Source organism: Apteryx mantelli, chromosome 5, assembly GCF_036417845.1.
Source record: "Apteryx mantelli isolate bAptMan1 chromosome 5, bAptMan1.hap1, whole genome shotgun sequence".
NCBI lineage: Eukaryota > Metazoa > Chordata > Aves > Apterygiformes > Apterygidae > Apteryx > Apteryx mantelli.
The window spans coordinates 44,450,690-44,474,139 of NC_089982.1; the positions used below are offsets into that span (position 1 = coordinate 44,450,690).

General features: G+C 40.9%; 1 protein-coding gene across 2 annotated transcripts in view; it reads right to left on the bottom strand.

The window, feature by feature from the left end:
* Positions 1 to 3,669: 3,669 nt before the first annotated feature.
* Positions 3,670 to 23,450, bottom strand: part of SH3RF1 (SH3 domain containing ring finger 1) — a 95,686-nt gene continuing 75,905 nt past the window's right edge. For both annotated transcript variants that reach the window (XM_067297895.1, XM_067297894.1), the window contains exons 8-12: positions 22,578 to 22,748; positions 22,154 to 22,413; positions 18,206 to 18,564; positions 15,712 to 16,046; positions 3,670 to 6,333 (exon numbers count right to left, since the gene is read on the bottom strand). In XM_067297895.1, coding sequence (XP_067153996.1) covers positions 6,165 to 6,333; positions 15,712 to 16,046; positions 18,206 to 18,564; positions 22,154 to 22,413; positions 22,578 to 22,748 — 1,294 coding nt within the window. In that variant the 3' untranslated portion in view covers positions 3,670 to 6,164. The remainder of the gene's footprint in view (positions 6,334 to 15,711; positions 16,047 to 18,205; positions 18,565 to 22,153; positions 22,414 to 22,577; positions 22,749 to 23,450) is intronic.

Consider the following 23,450-nt stretch of genomic DNA (forward strand, 5'->3'; position numbering starts at 1 on the left):
ATTTCTTCAGTTGAGATGGTCAGCCAGCTGAAATAAGAAATTTGACCTAGGGCACGTCCCTTGTTGTGGAGAACAAAGTCAATCACCACTTTAAAGTCATTCAGCTGCTGACTCATCTTCTCTCCCAAACATGCACAGATATACCATGAGAAAATACTGCAGCAACTAACCACAAGAGATTTGGGGGTTAGCAGCTGTTAGCAAACCAAACCCTGCTCTGCAATTGTGGATCTGAAAATGTATAGGTTTGACTGAAAAGTGATCAAGTCTCCCATGCATTACGGTGCTGCTAAATTGCATCATCTTTGATCTAGTGCCTTATCCATACTACTGGGACTAACATTTTTTGAGAAAAGGATGACACAGCCCTAATAGCTCTGTATTTTCCAAGTATGAGAATCTATCAGCTCAGTTTCTTTCAGATATATTCATTCCTGTAGGGTAGATGGAATATTTTCTTTCACTATTTAACAGTAGGGGGCATATTCAGTGTATGCCAACAAAGTTTAATGAAATCAGTGAAGTAGCACTGATTTGCAGTAATTGAGAGTCCAACCATGTGTTCCGATGCCAAAGAATCTGGATTTTTAAAGGCTGTTATTGCCTGCCTTTTGGGGAAGGTGGGGGAGTCAAAGTCCATTTGTTTTGTGGAAAGGGATTTTATCTAGAATATCAGGAACAGAGCACCTGTACAGAAGTTAAAAGGCCCTGATATTTTTCTTTCTCCCTTTTTTACTGACAGCGTATTTTTTCTTTCTGCTCTTTTCCTGTTGTGCAGGCTGTTCCCACCACACTGAAGTTAAAACGTAGCTAGTGTTTGGACACATCTTGTGAAGTGGTTTTGTTCTAAGTGACTATTAGATGCAAATATCAGAAGGCCTTTGGGTACTGCATGCTGTATTAACAGAACCGTAATACTGGCACTAGGATTGGCAGAGTGTAGCTAAGTAGTATTCATTTAAATGTATGTGCTAAGAGCAATTTTTGCAAGCTAGTTGCAACTGAATAATTGAAATCTGGGGCTAGCATTACTGTGCTTAAATTGTCTTTAGTCCATTGAGGAGGATCAGTGGAGAAATTAACTGATTTGTCACTTCCATTTTGAGCAAAATAAAGCTGACAGAAAAGAGAACAGTAGAAGGAAGGAAGAATAAGTCATTTTTGACATCTACTAACATTACATTCTGTAGAACTGCCATGATTTGATAGGCATGCAGGAAGCGCTCATTGTGTTACATTTTGAATGGCTTTTGCACATTGCGGATTGGATCTAGGGAATTAAATTTTGTTTAGTTCCTCAATTCTGATCAAGTTGATTCTGATGAAAATGCTCTTCAACTGTTCAAATGGATTGGCTCAGTCTCTTACCCAGAGAAATCAGTTTCTTTTATGCTGCTCTAAGGGAAATTAGGAAAAGGACTTAGATGTTCCATTTGTCCGTTCTATTTGGAGGCAGGTCTAGTCCATCAGAACCTTACTAAAACCAGTGAGCATTTACTTTCCAAGCAGGTTTTACATCACATGCCTCACAAGAAGACAAATTGTCAGCTTGGCAAATGAGGAAACTGAGGGTCAAAAAGGGTGAGAACTCAGGTTTTCAAGAGCAGCTACTGGCTTCAAGGGTCTCAACAAGTCTCTCTCCTGGAAAGAGGGATTTTAACAACATTCTGCAGGAACAGTGCATCCATACCATTTCCCAAGAAAGCACTCTAACATCAGTGTACTACACAGGTTAAACAAGGGAGGTGTTCACTTTCTGTGTATTAATAGAAACCTGTAACTGCTGTTGTGTTTTGTACTGAACTCAGTATTCTGAGTGTGATATGTATTCTTAAAGCACAGTTACAATATCAAGCCTTTAATGTAATTCAGGCATACAGATGCCGCACATTTCAAACGTGATTGACATGAGAACAACCATGCGACTCAGGTCTGCCATGACGGCAGTATTTCTGGGCACATGCAGTGATCAAATACAAGCTCAAGAGACTAGACAAAGATGTTGAGAGCCGCAATCTCAGTCATCCAAGTTCCTCTGAAGTCCATTCATACAGCTGGATGCTGGTAACAGACTAAAATCATAAAGTATGCTAGATGAGCTCTAGGCCTTCCAACTCCTTTCTCTTTCCCATTCCTTCCCCACACATAAGGTCCATGCTCTTGCCTTCCACCATCACCATTCTCAGCTCTTTTTTTCTATATACAAATATTTTGACTATGCCAGCTTATGAATGCTTAAGAGTCAAAAGAATTATGACACTGTTTTTACTCAAGCCAAGCTTCAAATCTGCTGTAAGGTTTACCACTAAGGTAACAGAAAGTGCAGGGAAAGAGTACTTAGGAGTGATTTGGGAAGTATAAATATTGCAGATACATGGCAAAAATCCAAAGAAGATAGCTGAATTGACATGTCCTATAGAAACCAGTGACATAGCTATTTATTGTGCAGATATATGAAAGACTACCATAGGAGTCTTAGTAATGTCAGACACAAAAACTTGTTAACTAGACAAGTGGGTTCCTGTGTTTCATTAAAGTCAATATACACCTTTAAACACATTTGCTTAAAGCTACTGGAAAGAACAATCCCGTTAAAACATTTTGCCAGCTCTACGAAAAAAGACAGAAGGCTCAGAAGCCATATTTTTAAGCCTATGCAAAACTATCAAAATTGGTATTACTGCTGTAAGGCAGAGGTAAGGAAGTGAGGGTGAACAAGATTTCAAGCACCTTTGCAAGCCAAACACATATTAGTATTACTCAATAATTATAATACCAAAAAAACCCCAACCCAAAGAAACAGAGTCTTACTTCCACTGCTGAGCCATGATGTTTGTGTATACCCTTCTCCTATGGATGCACTGTGGATGCAATGATGTCAGATCACAATTCTGAAAGAGATAAACAAAGTTGGTTTTCCATCTTATCTATTCCTACAGTTCTTCCCCCCCTTACCTCCCAGGAGGAAAGTTAAGAACTCCCCCCCCCCCTTTTTTTTTTTTACAGCCTAGATGCTGTGTCATCCACTACTAGCAGGATCTAGGCCATTAAGAGAGTCTAAATGTTTTGAGAACACTTTTAGAATCCACTTCCCCTCATTTTCCAGTCAGCCCATGTATATAGTGGATAGTTAACCACATCCAGGTCAAGATCTCCTAGTCAGGCTGTTACTGTCCGAGTGCTGCGCACAGCAAGCTTTGTCAGGACAAAGAAGTCCCTTACCACCCAACACTTCTGCCCTCAGTGAAAGTTAGGGCAGATGCTTTACTCCCAGCATTGGGGACTATCTCTCAATATACACACAGCAGATACACTACACTACACACTTCTCTCTCTAGGAAAGCACTTTATAACTCTTATGTGCCCAATTATATGCTGATGACAAGACCTAGAAAAAACTAGTGATTGATGATCAAATTGAGGTGGAAGTTACCTTCTTCCTTTGAAGTTACTTGCAGAAATACAGAAATGGAAAAGATCAGCCAGATCCATCAGCTGCCTCTACAATTCTTGCATTTTATTCCATTATTCTGAACTTCCAGCATGATGGAATCTGAAAACTTTCTCTCTATTAGCACAGATGTCTTGTTATAAATGCTGAAATTAAGTTCTGGTAATGTTATTGTCAATTTTTCTGCAACTAATTTGTGTTTAATATTTGCATACACATTTTTCTTTAGCTGTTTGCTACGAAAATATTTATTGGGATTGAAAGTTTAACATAGTAAATCAAACACTTAACATTCACTGGACTTCAAACAGATATAAAATATCTTACAAAACTTTTTTTAATGGAATTACACAAAGCAAATGCACAGGGTTTGTCTGTTTCTACACTGAAGCCCAAGCCAAAACCAAAAAAACCCCCCAAAAGATCACAAGAAAGGTATGATAAACTGCATTCTGTCATTGTTGCACTGCTATGTAATAAGCCCTTTTTACAAACATTTATTTAGTGTTAAAAAAATCATTTAATGTATTCCATCTAACAGAACTATTGGATTAACAGCTGATTTTAACTGACTTTACATCATGAAATTCTATTAATAGAGGTACCTTAGTCACTTAGTTTAAAATATGGAGAATAGAGATAGAAAAAAATTAACCTTTAGTAGTCTTTAATATAAAATGCACTAAATCTTCCAAAATAAGAATATTATGACACACTAGTGCCAATTTATGCTGACAAAAGCTGATATCAGCTTCTTTCTAACTAAAATTCATTTCACAAAACCTTTATATATTACATGAATATTCAAGTAAACTATTTAAAAATATTTAAAAACACAAAAGCTGAATTATACAGTGTTTCAGAGGGACAGTTAATTTGGGAAAGCTGTCATTTCCAACTATATATATTTATAGATATATTTTTTTCTTATTTTTAAGACCATTATGATACTACCTGATATTGCAAGAAATCCTTGTCATCAATATTTGATATTTTTCAATGTATAACTTCAAAAAATAAAATGATAAGGATTTAATACATCACTGTGTACTTGTTCATCACTACTTCTGTGTATTGCGTGATATGGAATCACGCTACTGGCTTCCCTTTGTAAAGTGCTGAGCAACAGCCAAATTCCGTCAGATTTAACTGGAGTCGATGGTGCTCAGTGTCTTGCAAGAATCACAATTAGACTGCTATAATCAAACAATAATAGCAAAAACAAACTTGGCTGAGTAGTGCGTTTGCCAGTGTCAAATCTCTAGCAAAACCCTGAAAGACTAACATCACTTTTCCTGCAGGCCTCATTCTTTATATCTGTCAGCTGCAAAGACATTATGATATTTTATTAATGATTCAAACACTGGACATCTCCTCTGGTTGAAGGCAAGCTGCTCACTAGTTTTGGTCAAGTGGCTTTTGGGAAACTTTCAGAGCAAAATAACCCAACAACAGGAAATTTGAATGAAAAATGTAGATCATGCACAGTTATATTACTGCAAGAATTGAGTAAGACATGCAAGACAAAGAAAGTCAGAACATACCAAAGTAGCAATGGTTAAGAAGTTAGTAAAGTTTTCACAGTGTTTCATACAGCCTTTTACTTTAACACAAGTGCATCACTTACCACCACTATTGCTCAGACATTTTAAACATCTCTTGGCCATGCAGATCAGTTTGAGAAGAAAACACAGCAAATTACACTTCTTAGGCATTTTTAGACATTAAGTACAGCTTAGAATTTTATTTTTATATTCAGACTTGTCAAACAGGTGTTTTGAAGCTATCACCGTTCTAAGTGTTGGGCTTTAACATTCCTTCCAATTGTGTTGGATCCTGAGAGGTAAATGCCCAGAGAACCGGCCATATATACAAAGCTAAGCTTTGTTCAAACAGGCAAATTCTTACATAAACAGAAGGTGTAGGAAATTTCTTATTGGCACTCCTAAATTTCTGCCTTCTTAACCTTGAGAAGGTCCTAACCATAAGATGGCTGAATTTTATTCAGTTGTTCACTTACATCTTCACCTCCTGGAAACATTACTCTACCTGGGTGATTTATGAAGAAGTAGAACTAGACTCGAGAACACCACTGACTTTTTTTTCCTCTGTCCTAAGAGCAAAATACACATTTTTTCCCCACTTCGCAAATTCTATTTGACGCCACATCACCACCACTCAACATTAACTCATAAAACAGAGACTTACTCCACTGGTCAGACACAGCAGGGGAAGAATGTCTAGAGGGTAAGTGGGAGGCTCTTTATCAGATATAATTGCTTGCTCAAAAGGAGAGAATCCAGCTTCCCCTTAGCTATTCTTTCATAAATTAATAATTTGTTAAAATCATAATCACAAGAATTGTAGCTATTACGCAAAATTCAAGTTTTTAAAAAAACAAGAATAAATTAGTTACAGCCTTGTAAACAATAGTTCATTTATGTAACATACTTGGGGAAAAAAAAAAGTTCCTCTATGTAATAAATCAGACAGTACAAGGCACACATCACACTTAAGAATCCAAAGTGATAAAACCAGCAGATGCCTTCACCTTCTTTGCTCGCTGGTGTAATTGTGCTATAGACAATGTAGAAATATGTATAATTTTGTTCTTACAGTCATTTGAAAGTGTTTCATGACTGTGCTTTTTCTGGTAGAATATTTGTGCTATTTTACAGTACAGTATGATTTGAAGCTCTTGGAATGAATCTTCTCAAATATTTTCCACAAAGCTGCCAGGAAAAAGGCCGGTTTTTCCATTTCGTTGCAGCGTGCCTTTGAACCAGCCATCCTCACGTTTTTTGTGTACAAAAACAATGTCACCTTCCTTAAGTTCAAGTTCTGCTTCACTCTGAGGAGGATAGGATACCACAACCCTGTACCTGCATAATAAATAAATAAATAAATAAATAAATAGAAGAACAAAGTTCTTAGTTTAGGTTTTTTACCAATGCTTGTAAAAAAAAATAATAAAAAAAATCCTGCACATGTTAAAACTTATGAGAAAACGAAATTGCCTAGAACTGTTTGCTGAGTTTGTAACAACTGAAGTTAAATACATCTTGAACAGAAGATAACAATAGTAACATAAAAAATTTAAGTCAAGCATATGTATCTCGTATCACAGTTTTCACAGATATTTTTGTAAAAATACATATATTAAGAGGTTAAGTAATAGGAGAAAATTGTAAACACATTTTTGGATATAAAGTTGCGGACTCTTCCAGGCAGCATGACACAGCAATAATCAAAGCATTCACAAGAGTAACTAGGCATAACTTTATGACTGTAGGTTTAATATGATATTATGCCAGGGAGGGCTCTTGAGGAAAGGCATAGAACAACAAAGTGGCTAACAAAACCTGTTCATCTGCACTGTTGTTTTTTAAGATTGCTTTTGTTTATGTAAGAAGCTTTTCAGGATACAAAGAATACCATCTTATTCAGCTCAATTTGCGTGCTGCTGTACTTCACACCTTTAAACCACGTCTTTCTGCTTTTGCTATGACAAGCACCTAATTTTATATTGCATTTTTACAAATTCTATTTGCCCAACTATGGGTGATCAGATCCAGGCTCAATTCACACAGCCTTCCATTCGTATCACTCTCTATCAGCTACAGAACAAAACTATTTTTCTATTACCTATAACATACTGTCAACATTACAAATTTCTTGCAGGGTAAATAGCTTATGCTTCAGCGCAGAAGTTCATTGCCAGGTCCTTGAAAAAATTAATCACATTTGCTAAGCATGACTTACATTTTGAAAAAACATGTTTATTCCTACATATTCCAGTCTTTCCAAAGACATGCCTGTTTATCTCCTTATTCAGTACATGTAAATATTTTCAGATTTGCAGGTCTTTCTTAGTCACCTCATCTATAAATATCTCTTACATGCATTTAATATATGCAGACTGTATTTTCTCCTTTACATTTGCTTTGACTATCTTAAGGTATCTTATTAATTTTAAAAGTATCCTAACTGTTTGTAATCAGTTAGCGATAAAATATTAACATTACAAAAATACTTAAGCTTCCCAGAAACATCCATTGGATCTGCCACCAGTTCTTTCCCCATATTCCTAATGGGTCTGCTGTATCCCACAGTGCTCTCATAATCTGCATTTGCGAAATGATTTCTTTTGGTCTGTCTTCACATTTCTCCATTCTGCTTTTCATTTTTAATACTCACATTTCTGGTAGTTTTCAATAACATGAAAAAGAATACATCCTTCTTTTTCCTCCCATTCTTCATTGCTTCTGTTTCACTAGACACAAAATATTGATTTTCTTCCCAGCTACGTGTAGCTGATTTTTAGACAATTTTATTTGTGCTTCTCCTGTCTTGTTCTATGAACCACTTGTTTGATCACCAAATGGAGAAAAGTATCACATTCTCACATGCAGACAACAGGCATAAATAGTTGGAATTACTGTTATTATATAAGTTAAATTCATATTCATTATTCAACTTTTTCTTTTAGGGTTTTTCTTTTAAACTCTGAATTTTTACCATTCCTTGTCAGCTCACCTGCATCCTGCTGCTCTGCAACTCTCTGATCTGCTGACTAGGTGTCTTGACTCCTACAGATAATGAGCCCCCGTCCAGGGTAGACTCATTCTCAACAGCATTCAGCACTGCCAGATCTCGTAAAAAACTGTTGTCCTCTAAAACCACTGGCCTGCTCACTGATGTCACACCAGTCATTTTGTGGTGGATAAAATGACGTGGAACCACTTTTATCACAGAACAAGATTACTGCTGTCCTTCACTGTAACTGGATAAAAGACTCTACTTGAATTATAATTTAGGATATGCAGTGATGTGTATTTAGGTTCAACATCAGGTCTTTATCACCATTGTGGAGTGCTGGGAAGTTTATTATTACAGTGCTGTATATTTACAATAAAACTTAAAGCTATTTAACCAATGCTTTCCTTTAAAAAGAAGTGAAAAAACTTAGATTTTGCAAAGACTACTTGAAACAGTATTCTATCTCTTGTTGCCATAAAAAAACCCATCTCTCAGATGATCAAATTACTTTGTATTCATAGCATAACATGGCTCCTCCAGGAGCTGCAGGGAATTGTGGCTGTCTGTCTTTTTAGTGACAAGACAGCAATCCTTAGCCCTGTCAGCACTGTGTCAGTATGAGAGAGCACAACGTCGTAAGACAACTTGTGCCTCAGCTGGGGAATTGGAAGAAATGACCGGACACTTATCATGAAGTCTCAGGCGAGCTAACGCATTTCATGAGAGGACAGGAATTCCTGAGCTCTGCTCCCAGCTGCCTTGAAACTCCTCTGTTCCTCCTGTGCAATGAAAATACGAAGGGCTGGGGAGCACTGCGAGCAACCCTGCTCGTTCACTGGGGAAGTCTGAATACAGGGAGGGGAGCTAACGTAGTGGTTTGCTGCACTGAAAACCTGCAATACAGCGGGAGGGAGTATCATCATCTTCCCTTCCTTTAGAGGAAAGGCTACCGGTATCAAAGTATTTACTTGCAAATCCATAGCACAAAGAGGTAATGTGCTACCAAATGTGTCGGTCCACTTGTTCTGCATGATTTGAAGCTAGCTCTTCAAATGATTTGATTTTTACCTCTTATTTTCTGTAGAACAGATAGGAAATATCTCACTCTACAGAAAACTTGTGATTCTAGTGAACGGAAAAACAGTGGAATTAGAATAAGAATTTGTTATTTCACCTTAAAGAAAGCCAGGACTTTATGGAAAACTCAGTATCAAAAAATGAGAACATTTTCAAGTGCTTCTCAGTATTGAGTCAGGTACTTTGCTCCCATTTCTTACAGAACATCAGCAGAACATTACTCCTAAATCCTCTAGTAACCTCTGAAAATAAAACTTGACCACACTAATAATTAGGCTCCAAAGCCAGCGTCAGTGTAGAAAGAGTACTGTTCCTTTTTCAAACAAATTGTAGCCTGTGACTGAAACTGTGATATGAAAGAGCAGAATAATCTCAGCTGGAGACTTCTGTTCTTTACCTTTTTGTTGAACTTATTTTCATGAATATTCTCCTCCGCACCCCCCACTTTTCACTGCACATACTACTGCATCATCAGCATGGTTCTTATTCACTCCTTCTTACAGATCTAATGAAAATTATTAAAATTAGAGCGCAGCTAACAGAGGCAGCGAACAGACGCAGCAGTTTGCGCAGCAGTGTTTGGGCTCTGACTAGAACTTGAGGATCTTGTTGGAAGTTGTGGGCTTTCTGAGGACCCCCGAGGAACTAGCAGGTGATTGCTGTGAACAGGAAAGGGGAAGCTAGGCAAGGACAACTGCAGGAGGCCTTGACTTCTCCTAGGAAAAGCTCCTGGGAAAAGCTCTAGCTAGGAGTGGCTGCTGCTAACGAGCTCTCTTGGTTGCCCCTGGCCAGAGGGAGTTGGGGCCTCTGATCCTGGTGGCCCTTGATTACGGCAGTCAAGCACCCTGTGAGTCAGTGCTAGGGAGAGGCCTATATAAGAGCCAGGCCTAGAGCGCAGCTCCCAGAGCGCAGCGAACAGAGGCAGCAGTTTGCGCAGAAGTGCGCGCGAAGGAACCTTCGTTTCTGTTCCCTGTGGTGTAGGTTTCCTCAAGTATGGTTGTGACACGCCGCACAGCGCGTTCCCCAGTAGCTGTTGGAGTTGCTGTGTCAGAGGCTGCGACCCAAACCGACCTTCTGACAGTAGATGCAGCTCTACAGGTCTCAGGCTGCAGGGAGTGCTTGGGGCCTCTCCGGGAGGCCTGGGCTGGCAGCCAGCTCTCCTGCAGGAGGTGTGCTGCTGTTGATGAGCTGTGTCGTCAGGTAAGGGAGTTACGGGAGGAGGTCAGTACGCTGCGCAGCATCCGAGAAGATGAGCAAGAGATAGACAGGGTATTCTCGGAGACTGTGCAGCTTCGGGAGTCCCAACCCCCTGCAGCAGTGGAGTTGCCAGAGGGCTCTGTGCCGTGTGAAACGGTACATCATAACACCGTAGAAGAAGGCTGGAAACTGGTCACTGCTCATGGGAGGAGAAAGGCTCCTACTCCTCCCGTAGACTTGCAGCTGAAGAACAGGTTTAGTGCCCTCCAGGATGAGGAGGAGATGGGCATGGCTGCCAGGGAAGTACCTGGGAGAACAGACCCTGTGCCCTGCCGGAACGCCCGGATAAAGTGGCGGGTGATTGTTGTGGGGGACTCCCTGCTGCAGGGGACGGAGGCATCTATCTGCCGACCTGACCTCATGTCTAGAGACGCTTGTGGCCTGCCGGGGGCTCGTGTGAGAGATGTCATGCAAAGACTGCCTAGGCTCGTCCATTCTTCGGACTATTACCCACTGCTGCTCTTTCATGTGGGTGCTAATGACACCAAGGGCAAACTGGAGACCATCAAGCAGGATTTCAGAGCTCTGGGGATGGTGGTCAAGGGTCTGGGAGCCCAGGTCATCTTCTCCTCAATCCTGCCAGTGAGGGGGATGGATGAGAGGAGGAGGAGACGGACTTTCCAGGTTAACGACTGGCTGCACCGCTGGTGTTGGCAACAGGGTTTTGGTTTCTACGACCATGGGACCCTGTTGAAGATCGACAACTGATGGCGAGAGATGGGATCCACCTCACAAGGCGGGGCACGCGGGTCTTTGCCAACAGGTTGGCCAACCTGGTAAGGAGGGCTTTAAACTAGGAAAGATGGAGGAAGGGGAGAGTTATAGTGCCAGGGTAGTTGGCAAAAGACAGCTCAAGTCAGGATGCCTCCAGCAGGTGAATGCAGCCAGGGAAGTGCGCATGGGATGTGGCTATGGAGGACCCTCTTTTACCCCTCCTGGGAAACCTGCATGCTTGATCACCTCCCTGAAATGCCTGTACACCAATGCACACAGCATGGGGAACAAACAGGAAGAACTAGAGATGTGTGTGCGGTCGCAGGGCCATGATCTCATTGCCATTACAGAGACATGGTGGGATAGCTCGCATGACTGGAGTGCTGTCATGGATGGCTACGTGCTTTTTAGGAAAGACAGGCCAGGAAAGCGAGGTGGTGGAGTTGCTCTTTATGTGAGAGAGCAACTGGAATGTATTGAGCTGTGCCTAGGGGTGGATGAAGAGCGAGTCGAGAGCTTATGGGTAAGGATCAAAGGGCAGGCTAGCATGGGTGACACTGTTGTGGGTGTTTACTACAGGCCACCTGATCAGGAAGAGGAAGTCGATGAGGCCTTCTACAGACAGCTGGAAGTAGCCTCACGATCCCAGGCCCTGGTTCTCATGGGGGACTTCAACCACCCCGATATCTGCTGGAAAGACAACACAGCTAGGCACAAACAGTCCTGGAGGTTCCTGCAGAGCATTGGTGACAACTTCTTGACACAGGTGGTGGAGGAGCCAACAAGGAGAGGTGTGCTGCTGGACCTCATACTAACAAACAAAGAAGGACTGGTGGAAGATGTGAAGGTCGGGGGCTGCCTTGGCTGCAGTGACCATGAGATGGCAGAGTTCAGGATCCCGCGAGGAGGAGGCAGGACACTAAGCAGGATCGCAACCCTGGACTTCAGGAGAGCAAACTTTGGCCTCTTCAGGGACCTACTTGGAGGAATCCCATGGGTGAGGGCCCTAGAAGGAAGGGGCGTTCAAGAGAGCTGGTTAATATTCAAGCATCACTTCCTCCAGGCTCAAGAGCGGTGCATCCCTATGAGTAGGAAGTCAAGCAAAGGAGGTAGGAGACCTGCATGGATGAGCAAGGAGCTCCTGGCAAAACTCAACCAGAAGAAGGAAGTCTACAGAAAGTGGAAAGGGGGACAGGCCACTTGGGAGGAATATAGGAACATTGTCAGAGTATGCAGGGATGCGACGAGGAAGGCTAAGGCCCGTTTGGAATTAAATCTGGCGAGAGATGTCAAGGACAACAAGAAGGGCTTCTTCAAATACATCAGGAGCAAGAGGAAGACTAGGGAAAATGTGGGCCCTTTGCTGAATGGGGTGGGTGCCCTGGTGACGAAGGATGCAGAGAAGGCAGAGTTACTGAATGCCTTCTTTGCTTCAGTCTTTACTGCTCAGGCCAGCCCTCAGGAATCCCAGACCCTGGAGACAAGAGAGAAAATCTGGAGAAAGGAAGACTTTCCCTTGGTGGAGGAGGAGTGGGTTAGAGATCATTTAAGCAAACTTGACACCCACAAATCCATGGGCCCTGATGGGATGCACCCACAAGTGCTGAGGGAGCTGGCGGACATCATTGCTAAGCCACTCTCCATCATCTTTGAAAGGTCATGGAGGACAGGAGAGGTGCCTGAGGACTGGAAGAAAGCCAGTGCCACCCCAGTCTTCAAAAAGGGCAAGAAGGAGGACCCAGGGAACTACAGGCCAGTCAGCCTCACCTCCATCCCTGCAAAGGTGATGGAGCAGCTCATCCTGGAGGCTATCTCCAAGCATGTGGAGGAAAAGAAGGTGATCAGGAGTTGTCAGCCTGGATTAACCAAGGGGAAATCACACTTAACCAATCTGATAGCCTTCTATGATGGAATGACTGCCTGGGTAGATGAGGGGAGAGCAGTGGATGTTGTCTCCCTCAACTTCAGCAAGGCTTTTGACACTGTCTCCCATAACATCCTCATAGGCAAGCTCAGGAAGTGTGGGCTAGATGAGTGGACAGTGAGGTGGATTGAGAACTGGCTGAAGGGCAGAGCTCAGAGTTGTGATCAGTGGCACAGAGTCTAGTTGGAGGCCTGTAGCTAGCGGTGTCCCCCAGGGGTCAGTACTGGGTCCAGTCTTGTTCAACTTCTTCATCAATGACCTGGAGGAAGGGACAGAGTGCACCCTCAGCAAGTTTGCCGACAATACAAAACTGGGAGGAGTGGCTGATACACGAGAGGGCTGTGCTGCCATTCAGAGAGACCTGGACAGGCTGGAGAGGAGCCTCATGAAGTTCAACAAAAGCAAGTGCAGGGTCCTGCACCTGGGGAGGAATAACCCCATGTACCAGAACAGGTTGGGGGTTGACCTGCTGGAAAGCAGCTCTGCGGAGAAGGACCTGGGAGTGCTGGTGGACACCAAGTTAAGCATGAGGCAGCAGTGTGCCCTTGTGGCCAAGAAGGCCAATGGTATCCTGGGGTGCATCAGGAAGAGTGTTGCCAGCAGGTCGAGGGAGGTGATTCTCCCCCTCTACTCAGCCCTGGGGAGGCCCCATCTGGAGTACTGCGTCCAGTTCTGGGCTCCCCAGTACAAGAGGGATGTGGCACTACTGGAGCAAGTTCAGCGAAGGGCTACAAAGATGATTAGGGGACTGGAGCATCTCTCTTATGAGGAAAGGCTGAGAGAGCTGGGCCTGTTTAGCTTGGAGAAGAGAAGGCTGAGAGGAGATCTTATTAACGTGTACAAGTATCTGAAGGGAGGGTGTCGAGAGGATGGGACCAGACTCTTTTCAGTGGTGCCGAGCGACAGGACGCGAGGCAACGGGCACAAACTGAAACACAGACAGTTCCATCTGAACATGAGGAAAAACTTTTTCACTGTGAGGGTGACAGAGCACTGGAAGAGGTTGCCCAGAGAGGTGGTGGAGTCTCCTTCTCTGGAGATATTCAAAACCCGCCTGGATGCAATCCTGTGCAATGTGCTCTAGGTGACCCTGCTTGAGCAGGGGGGTTGGACTAGATGATCTCCAGAGGTCCCTTCCAACCTCAGCGATTCTGTGATTAATGCTTGTAGATTACTTTAAGATATCAACTACATTGCAAGTGATAAGCATTATTAAGCAACACATTTTAAGCACTTTGGCCTAAAGAAATGGAAATGTGGCATGAGCACGTCAGCAAGAAAAGCCTTAACCCTGCACTGAAAAGGACAAGGAGAACCCAGTGTAAAGATGAAATTCTATTTAAATACACTGACAAAAATGTAATAGACTAGGAGGGACAAAGACTTTGTGGTAGCACTTCCCTGGTAGCAATAATCACATAACTAAATAGTAAGGATATAGAGATTAAAAGGGGTATTTGAGTGTACGTTATTAACAGTTCAATAGGAACATTCATTGTTTTCAGGAAGTAGTTCAGAGAAAAGAATCTCCACCATGAAAGCAAGATACTTGAAAAATCTACGTTTTGCGCGGATGCAAATGGTTTTACACACCCACTGGTCATACCAGAATGAATACGATATTATTTTCACATTCAAAGCTTAAAAATATATTACTGTGCCAAGTAGACTTATGAAAATTTGAAAATAAATGGTGCAATTTTTAAAGAAAATTCTTTCAGGTTTTGTTTTCCATCTGTAAGTGTAAAACTACTTCAGAAATTCAGTAAGAAACAGAAATTTCCTAAAAGGAAATTGTGCAGAAATGATAATAACCTTTAAAAAAAAATAAAGGTATGACAAATCAAATTAAGGACAAAGTGAAAACTTACCTACTGATTGGGTCTTGCTACATGGATGTAGCTGAAGGTCAGTGGGACTCTAATATAATGGTAAGCCCACATACCATGAATTAATAATATCAGATCAAAGCCTAAAATAGTCAGCATGATTCAGTTCATTTCTAGAACTGTTACACTGCAACTGCACTATTTTTTCTGTATGCCACAAACTCCTGTAGCTACTGGAAAGGAAATCCTATGAGATTCTTCATATTGCTTGCCTACTACAAGGGATAATAAAAAGAGGCAGTATTCAGAAAATTGGCACTTCCTTTGCAGTCCATGCAACCTACCGAGGACCTCAAAATTTGAGAATAGCAGAGGAACAAAAGAAAAGTGTCAGAACTTTTAAGGCAACTGTCTGGCACTTTCAGAATCCAGACAACAAAGTGCTTTTTGGGCTCACTTCCCAGGAAGCAGAGCACAGTAACAGGCACAGTGTTCGGGTAATGAAAGTATCTTTGCAACAGTTGAAGAAATCACATGTGAAGCCTACTCATAGATAAAGATCTTATTCACTATATACTTATGTTTGCAGTTACGCCCTCATAATAATCTTAAAGAACTAACATGATTATTCATATATGCAAAATTATAACGTGTTAATGAATTGCAAAATAGGAGGCTTATTTTATCTATCTCAGTTGTCATATCAGGCCTATGATCATAGTATTCATTCCAAAACCTCAAAGTAACATGGAAAGTAAACACAAATGTTAGTTGGTTGATATGCATGTAAAGCATTGTAAAAAATAAAGGTTCCATTTTTTCTGTATAATCTCAGTGTTTTGAAAGACTTCTAGCAGTCCTAACACATACTGCGCATGTAAGAAATGCACTTTTTTCTTGTTTTGCTTAGGGTAATTTACCTTTCACAGACAACAGGCCTGGATTCATTCAGGACTGGACCCAGGGACGAGCAAGGCTGCCGCGGAGGCGGCACTATAGGAATATTGGAATCCAGGGAGCTTGTTTTCCGATGCAGCGTCTCCTGGGCCAGCGCAGAGCCCTCGCTGTCGGCGGGACAAGCTCCAGCTTTGCTGTGACCACCTGCTGAAGGAAGCTCCGGCCCAACTGCGCCTTGCAGGGCCAGCTCTGCTGCTGCTTGCTCAGCCTCCAGAGTTGGTGAGGCTGGAGGTGACAGTCGGGGTTTGCGTTTAGTGGATGCTCCAGAAAGCAGTTTCAGCAAACCTTTTTTTTCTTTCTGTAAACAAAAAACAGTGCTTCATTTCAGAACAAAGATATTTAGCAGAAAGTTGAACATTTCCTTCTTATAGATGGCATTTGGATCAGAGAGGACTCAGTAAATTAGGAGGAGATGCTTGAGACTCTACAAATAACTACAAAGGATAAGTATTAAATTTATGAAGAGAAAAATAGTAACTTCTTTGGACCATAAATTGGCTAAGTCCTTTCACTTAGTTACTTAAAGGTAAGTTAAGGTTTACCCTAACGGCCAATAGCACTGGCCCAAAAGGTAGTCTAGAATAAGGAGCAAGGAGTTAGATTCCCACAAGGGGAATCTAGGAAGTAAAATGTTTAGTTAACATGGAAGTTTCTAGGAAAGAATAAAGACTCTATCAAACCAAATTCGGAGAAAAGTCTGCCCTGGAGACTGCTGTCTAGATAAGTGTCTATTTATCCTCCCTCAGTAAGGGAAAACCTTCACAATTTAGCAGAAATTTGCCACAAGGGGAATGTATTGTGTTTTGCTGCTCTGCTAGAGGGGAGAATTGTAAACATTCTTTTTGCTTGTCCAGACAAGAATCCCTGAAGACTATTACTTACCCTGAAGAGAATTATTTAAGTAGCTTTTGTGTTTCTTGTCTTTTTTTAAGGGGTATGGCAGTGATCTTCTTACCAACCCTTTGACTGAGTGAGTTTAGTGCTTATGAGAGGTGCCAGATTGTAAGCCCTGAAGACAAAAATAAACTATTTAACCACAGAAACAGAAAAGCATGAGCAATGTGAGATTTTTATGATAGCGTGGGATGCAATGGAATTGGTGAACTGTGAATGAAGAAATCCTCTGTCTCTCTTCCAAGTCTCCATTAATTTAAAGCTATTGCAGCAAATAACTGCTGTCTATGAAATGGTCAAGGGAAAAAAAAAAAAAAAGACCCTCCAGAAATTAATATAGTCTAAATATGTTAGCATCTTTAAGCTCAAGCTCCAAATATATTTTCTAAAAGCCCTGCCTAAAGGCATCTTACTCTGATTTCAGTTGGCTACAGCTAAAGTCATTTTGAAAACAAAGTTCCTGGTACCTCCACTTGACAATAATCAACAAAAATAATTAAAAAGTGGGCGAGATTAGTGTACAGAACATGATTATGAACTTCATCAGGGAGTGCATGTGGGTAAAGAGTAGCACAGTAATTGTCTAGAACATCCGAGATCTAAAGGAAGCTGTTAAAAGACGGTAAAAAAATTAAAGATTATGATAAAGATACCACAATCTTAAAATGAAAACAGTTGGAAAGACAGAGGACTTTTTTTTTTTTTTTTTTTGCCTATAATATAACAACCACATGGTTTATTGGCTGGTGAGAATGAGTTTAGACCCAGGAGAGAGTACTTCAAATAGAAGGAAGGAAAGCAGACTCACCAGAGGCTCTACTAATCCACATTTAGAAAAGGCAACTGTGGGCTTGATACTTCAGCTGACTTTTTTTCCTTTATCCAATAAACATGGTTTGGAACATGTTTTTCTATCTGTATATCTATCTGTCTCTAAGACAATAACTTAATGAGGAAAGTAACCTTTTTAACGATGTAATAAGTAAAATGGAGAATTTCATGCTTAAGTTTTTCCACTTATTTATACAGGCTAAGCAAACAGTGATTTTCATTAAATACTACTTTTATTTTATTAGACTGATCTTTTAAAGCTCCTGCAAGTTCATGGTCTTCAGCAATTTCTTCTATCAGTTTAGAGACACTCACTGAATAACATTTGATAACCATGCTGCTTTCTAAAATATTCAGGAACCTGGCTGCAAGTCCAGAAAAACAAAATTTTTAAAATTGAAACTGTCAAGCTAATGACTTCTGAACTGTGTCAATTCACCTTCTGTTTTTAATGTTAATGGCCTGCATCTGCTGCCTTATTTTAACCCTTCACCAAGAATGCTCTGCTCTGTATTTTAATCCACCCTAAATTATTCTTGTACGGCCAAGAATGGACTTGTCCACAGCTACCGTTGCAAAGTGGATGCCTGAGTTTCAGGCTCAGCATTAAAAGCCTTACAGTGGTGTTACTCAGAAAATGAAGATGAAAAACAAAAATAAACCTCTTAAAGATTTGCATGACGGAAATAGGAGAATTCAAAATTCAAGGGAGTGATTTTATTCTCTGCCCACCTTGCTATCCTTGTCTGGTTTACCGACAGCAGCATTTCCACCAGCTACTAAAGCATTCTCTGGAGATGCAGGAGCTCCAGGATGAGCGTTCACAGTTCTCCCACTAACGTCTCCCTCCAAGGAGGGAGGGGTAACAGTGGGAGAATTCGAAGAAGGTGCTGCACACGCCAGTGGGATGGTTGACCGATTCATGTTCACAGCCGTGACGTAAGCTGCAGTGTTTGAAAGCTGAGGCTGGAGCTGCTGGGAAGCAACAGAGTGGTGGGGAATGATCACAGCAGCAGGAATAAGGCACGTTGGACTCTGTGCCTGTATGGGTGTCACTGCTGCCGTAGGTCTTTCTTGACTGTGCACAGCAACTAGAACAGAGGAAGAAAATGCGAGAGAATTAATCTTTTCACAAGACACACGAAAAGTGAGGTACAGTCGCTGTATTTTAACTCATCAATAAAAATCCTAAGAAGCTTCCTTCCTATCATCATCATCTCCTATATAATACTATAATGGCATGTTACATGGAATCAAATTTATCTCACCAGAATAAAGAGCTAGCATATGCCTGGTACCCCACTTGCATCAGTAAGCAACAGAATAACTACAGCCCTGTAACTATTGTGAAGGTGTCTAAGCTGCTGAGTGAAATGCTTCATATAAGAACAGAGATGCAAAGAGAAGATTACATTTTAGTTCATAAGAGCTAGCTAAATCCTGCCTGCAACTTGTTTGTTCTTTTTAATATGCTGCTTAGTTGTCAGGGCACATAAAACAATGTAGGAAGGAACACTCCTTATAGAAGCTGCTAAAAATATAATTGGATTATTTTCCCTAAACTATTCAGTAAATCCACAACAGATTTAGTGGGTCTTTCAAACAATAAGTACAGTGGCAATTACTGCTAGGAGTGGTTTCTTTGAAAACATAAGCTATTGTCTCCTGGGATGTTTAAATATAGAAGCAGATTTACTCATACCCTGTGAAATAAGAGAAACATCTACACTGGAAGTTGAAGAATAGCATAGGGCTGAATAAACTAACCTGGGCTACAGCCTAGCTACAAAGTACAGAGCTCTGCATGAACTAATTCATCCATTCCAAGAAGCATATGGTTAAATGGTAAACAACACTTGCATTAGGTCATTTAAACAGCTCAAGTATCTCTTTACCACTGGTGATATAAAGTGTAGACATCTTACCTGAACAATATGAGGCAGAATGCAGCAACTCAGTGCTGCACAGCCTCTTTCCTCCAAATACGCCGGAACTTAATATCTAGGAACAGTCATCCCTTTAGGTTGGTGCATATACTTCTCAAACATCAATTCACTCTGATATTTCAGATGCTAATTGGAGTCTCAGGCCAGTTGTAAGCAATACCCTCGAATCAAGCCTCTAGCACTTGCTCTCTTTATTCTGCTCTCTTTACTAATTCCACTGCTAATTTGGTTAGATTGAGCCAACAGTATAATAGCAAAAACTGACACCGTTCACAAATCTGATATAACAATCCTACAATTAGTATTATATCCAAGTACAATGTCTAAGACAAGAAACAGAAGTCCTTTCTGAGAAGGAAACACAACTAAATGCTACATATATTTGTGTGAAACATACCCTCTCCCCCCCGCCACAGACCCTTTTTAACTTTAAGTACTACGAGCATTTCAGACAGGAAGGTTAGGAGGGTGGAGGCTTGCGTAAATCCAATGGTAGCAAGATTTTTGGTTAAAATGGATTATTACTGCTGCCTTTTGTTTATGAGACAAAGTCTTTTTTTTTTTTCTTTTTTTTTTTAACAAGGAGCTGCCATTCTTCAAGATACAACTACACTTATGTGCAAACAATAAGGGTACAGGTATGTAATAGCTTTCTGGTTTTGTTTTCTTATCCCTGATCCATAGGAAGAATGCATCAAGTCACCCTATTTTCATGCAGTTCAGACAGTAATAAAACAAGCAGGGTGCACATTTCCTTCCCAGTTCCTCTCAAAGAACACATACTCCTCAGGGTGGGTGACAGCAAGCAATAGCTCATTAAGATCATTTGAAGAAGGGTCCTCAAAGTCCTAAACTAAACTGAAAACAGCCCTGCAAAATGCAGCATTAATCCTCGAAGCTTCACCAAGAGGATAATGCTCAGCAAAGGTGTTCGGGAAAGCTCAAGATGATCACATTTCAGATGCCAACTACAAAGTTTTCCGTAACATTTGAACATAAAGCAGCCATTATTGCTTCACTTCTAGTTAAATGGGCCCTTATAAGGAAAAGATCTCTATTCATCTCCCAACAGCACACCTTTACACTGCAATCCAGTGGAGAGTTCTCTGTGAAGAGACTGCAGCCCCTTTGATTTTTCCATTTTGGACTTGAAAAGTTGGCTGGAAGTACGTTATCACGTTTTCCAGCTGACCAGAGCTGTAAGAACTTACTCATCTTGACAGTGGTAAAAGTGCAGAAGTACAGGCATAGAAAGGCCTCTGGAGCCTGCAGGAGCTTTTTCTTCTGTGCTCTCATTTGGAAGTTCCTCAGCAGCGCAAAAGAAGCATTTAAAGTAGAAAACACCTGTGCCTGAGAGGCAGGAAAATACAGATGTTTTGCTTTATCTTCTCTTTCCAGCTGCCAATAGCACCTGGGCTTCTTGCTTTCATTTCATGGTAAAGAATGAAGTTGTTGGGCTGGATCAGATGCCATAGTCCTTTACAAGATCATACTGGAGGAAGACGGGGCCAATTAGGGAAATAAAGGCTCTAAAGATATCGCCAGATATCCTACCTTCAAAAACAAACCTGGTGCTGACATCTGAACATGCATGTAAGGTTTTCTAAGGAGATGCACAACTTTGAAGGAGGTGTGGGCTCATTCATGGATACTGAGACCATGAGAATCATAACGATCCTTAAGGGGATAAAAGATTTATTTGAATCTTTTGTTTTCTCTTCTGCTCTGCCAATAAGGACCTAGTGATTAAAAAAAGACTTCCAGTCATGGCTCTTTCAGCCAAGAGATCCCAAATAAAAGGCTGAAAGAAGGAATACTGGGATAGTTTTCATCAGATTAAGGTGTTTTCTTTTGAGGCCCTAGGAGCAACTGGAACACGTAAGGCTCTAATTGTGTGGTATTATCCTAGCTTGGCAAATCCACAGAGGAGCACATGAATTTGGTAAACAAAGTCTCCTGAAAGCACAACTATCCATCTTTCTGGGTCTGAGTTTAAGTAACAGGAGGTCATGTTTCACTATGATATGGCCTGTCACAGGTAGTGAAGACAGAGACAGACCCATCAGAAACACACAATTTTATGTCATAGATGGTACATATCTTGAACCCAGTATAGTCACAGTGTTTCAGAGTCAAAGTCAGAAGTTACAGTCAATAGTTTAGAGAACAAACTGGAATGCCTAAAGGCCAACCCTGAGCTAAAGCATTGAAAAAGAAGAATGAATGAATGCAAAAGGTCTTCAAAGATGTTAGGAGAAAATTTAAATGTGAATGCCAAACCAGAGCAATATGTAGTTGTTATGCAGTTAATATTTGTTAAAAAAATAAGCTATGACTAAGATGTTCTTATTTTTATTACTACATGAATTGCATATGAGTGGGGAAGCTCAGACAATATGCCCCCATCCCAGATAGTGCTAGAATAAAAAATTCCACTTAAAGTACTTGCATACAAATTCCCAACAGCAGCAGTATATACGTACACACAAGTGCTTGATGGAGATTAAGAGATACAAAATTCAGAGCAGTAAACTAGCATTTCAGAAAGCATTCAGCTCTATAAAACAACATTAAAAAGCCTTTTTTTTTCTTTTTTTTAAACATATATTTACACATAGCCTGACTCCAGCTATCTGCTCAGACAGACTCTAGAGTTTGCCTACCCCATACACAACTTTTTTATTTATTTATTTATTATTATTATTATTATTATTATCATCATCATTATCATTACCTGTTCTAACCGCATTGCGAGCCTGGTTGACCGTCATTTGTCCTGTCATGTGCACAAGGACCTTGGTTTGCGGACTGGTTTGGATATGTGCTGCAGAAACCACAGCTGTGGGTACTGTGCTGGAGTTCACTGCCACACCATTCCCCTGCAGCTTCTGAGATGTTCCGCTAGCAGTGGAAGGGCTGACCATTGTTACCACTCGTCCTGTCTGGCCAGCAGTAGACATGGGAACTTTTGTTTGGGATGCACTTGTTACTGTCCTGCCAAAATTCAAAACAAAAAAATGAAACACAACTGAAAAATGAGCTAGTTACTAAAACCCACAGCTCCTCTATTATTGCGTTTTTAGGATTAAATACAAAACCAAAAATCATTTTGAACTTGAAGTTAGGTAAACTATTTAGACACCTGTATAAAAATATACCTTGTAACTGGGGCCACATAATTGCCAGGAAAAACACCGATCTTGCTTGTATGCATAGAAGTTCCTTTGAACCAGCCATCTTGACAGCGTTCAAACACTAAGAACATTTCTCCCTTCCGCAGTTCCAGTTCATCATCTTTTCGAGGAGTGTATGGATATATAGCAATGTATCTAAAAGAGGAAAGTAGATGATTCTCAATATACGCAATTGTTAAGTGACGGTTTTTAATTCTTTTAGGCTTCTGTTTTCTAGCTGAGAGAGAATCAAGAGTCAGAGGTGACAAGGCATGGCAGAAAGGGTTACATGTTTGCTGATCTATCATAACGGCTACAATATTAAAACATGTTATGGCAAAATTAGGGGAAACAATTGTTAAGAATATATTCCCAACTGTGCGTTAGCATAACATTCAATACTTCTAATAAGATCGTTCATTTTCTTAACTAAGTTAATGAATTTAATTAATAGGTGTTTATTGACTAGTTATCCCACCATATCCCACTTTTCTCTCAGTATGTTTATTTCTAATATCTCTTCCACTTTGCGACATGCCAACTTCTTTTTTGGGGAGTACTAATAGTTGGGACTGAAAGATCAGGATCAGAAATAGTTTTCAAAATGCAACCTTGGAATCTCCCTGTAGTCCCCGTTTCCCTGGATCTCCCTGAATTCCCCAGATTCCCTCTAATCAGAATCTCTCTGCGGTGCTAGAAAAATATATGTTACTGGAACTTGAAATTAATGGGTAAGGTAGCTAGCAGTTGTTGAAGTTTTAAAGCCTACTTCCTTTTTGCTCTCCTAAGCAACAATACCGAAAAGCATAATACAGTGCATCAGAAACAACAGTGAGGGCTGATAAACTTTTCTTTTTC